Source organism: Austrofundulus limnaeus, unplaced genomic scaffold, assembly GCF_001266775.1.
Source record: "Austrofundulus limnaeus strain Quisiro unplaced genomic scaffold, Austrofundulus_limnaeus-1.0 Scaffold1350, whole genome shotgun sequence".
NCBI lineage: Eukaryota > Metazoa > Chordata > Actinopteri > Cyprinodontiformes > Rivulidae > Austrofundulus > Austrofundulus limnaeus.
Genome location: NW_013953752.1, coordinates 1 through 1,006, shown reverse-complemented (window position 1 = coordinate 1,006; position 1,006 = coordinate 1). Strand labels below are relative to the sequence as shown.

Below are 1,006 nucleotides of genomic sequence, written 5' to 3'. Positions count from 1 at the left end.
CAATATGGCCCCCGCACGCGAAGCATTTTATGTGGGGTCATAATAAGGCAACAAAACAGCTTCGCAGTTAAAGAACAAAACAAACAGGCTGCATCAAAAAGACTAAAACAACATATTTACTGTCATTACTTTAGATTTTTATTATTTAGGAGCTGGAGCCAGATGATGGAGAGTTCATCAGAATCCAGAGAATGTTTCCTGTAGTTTCGTGGTTCACAGGAGGAAAAAGAGACAAAACAAACTGTTTTCAGGTTTTGTTGAGTTTTTTTCTTCAGAACTGTAAAATATTAAACCTCTGTGATGTTGGGAAGCTGATGAAGACTTTCCTCTAAATGAAAACAGGTTTTTAGTCACGGCTGACCTTTTTCCCTCCGTGGTTCACAGAGTCTTTGCCTGGAGCGGAGGAGCTTATTTAGGTGTCAGGTTTATTCAGGTGTGGGAGCCAGGCCGCTGGATAAAGGGCACAAACATGGCCGCCGTGGCTGAGGCTCCCTCAGGGTGAACCTGAGCTCAGCCCTGACATAACGAAGCGAGCAGCAGCAGAACCGAAGCTTTCTGACTGAAAGCCTCTATTTTTTCCCGCTCTGACTGAAATAGTTTGTGTGGGACAGCTGACGGCTTCACGTCTGTGTTTCAGGATAAAGATTGAGGAGGAATATGCCAAGAACCTGTCCAAGCTGTCTCTGAGCCCCCTGGCAGCGCAGGAGGAGGGGTGAGTGCAGCGAGCCAACCTGTCAATCACAGACTGAACATTTGCTCCGCCCCCTTTTGCTCAAATGGTTTAATTTTGTTTCTGCAGCTGGACGGCTTCACAGAATGAACTGTTTTATTTTCAGGACTCTTGGAGAAGCCTGGACTCAGCTGAAGAAGAGCCTCCATGATGAAGCTGAAGTTCACCTCAAGTTCTCCAACAAAGTTAGTTTCATGAAATGTTTTCACTGTTTGCTATAAAACAACAATAAACAAACAAACAAACAAACAAACAAACAAACAAACAAACAAACAA

The 1,006-nt window shown here is 44.0% G+C and overlaps 1 protein-coding gene across 1 annotated transcript in view; it reads left to right on the top strand.

Annotated features, from left to right (window-relative positions):
* The window catches only part of LOC106535061 (growth arrest-specific protein 7), a gene marked incomplete at its 3' end in the record, with an annotated part of 12,886 nt that extends 11,971 nt beyond the window's left edge, over positions 1-915 (top strand). Inside the window, 2 exon segments of the mRNA XM_014031939.1 lie at positions 638-712; positions 837-915. Of these exon segments, the coding sequence (XP_013887393.1) occupies positions 638-712; positions 837-915 (154 nt within the window).
* Between the last annotated feature and the right edge of the window lie 91 nt (positions 916-1,006).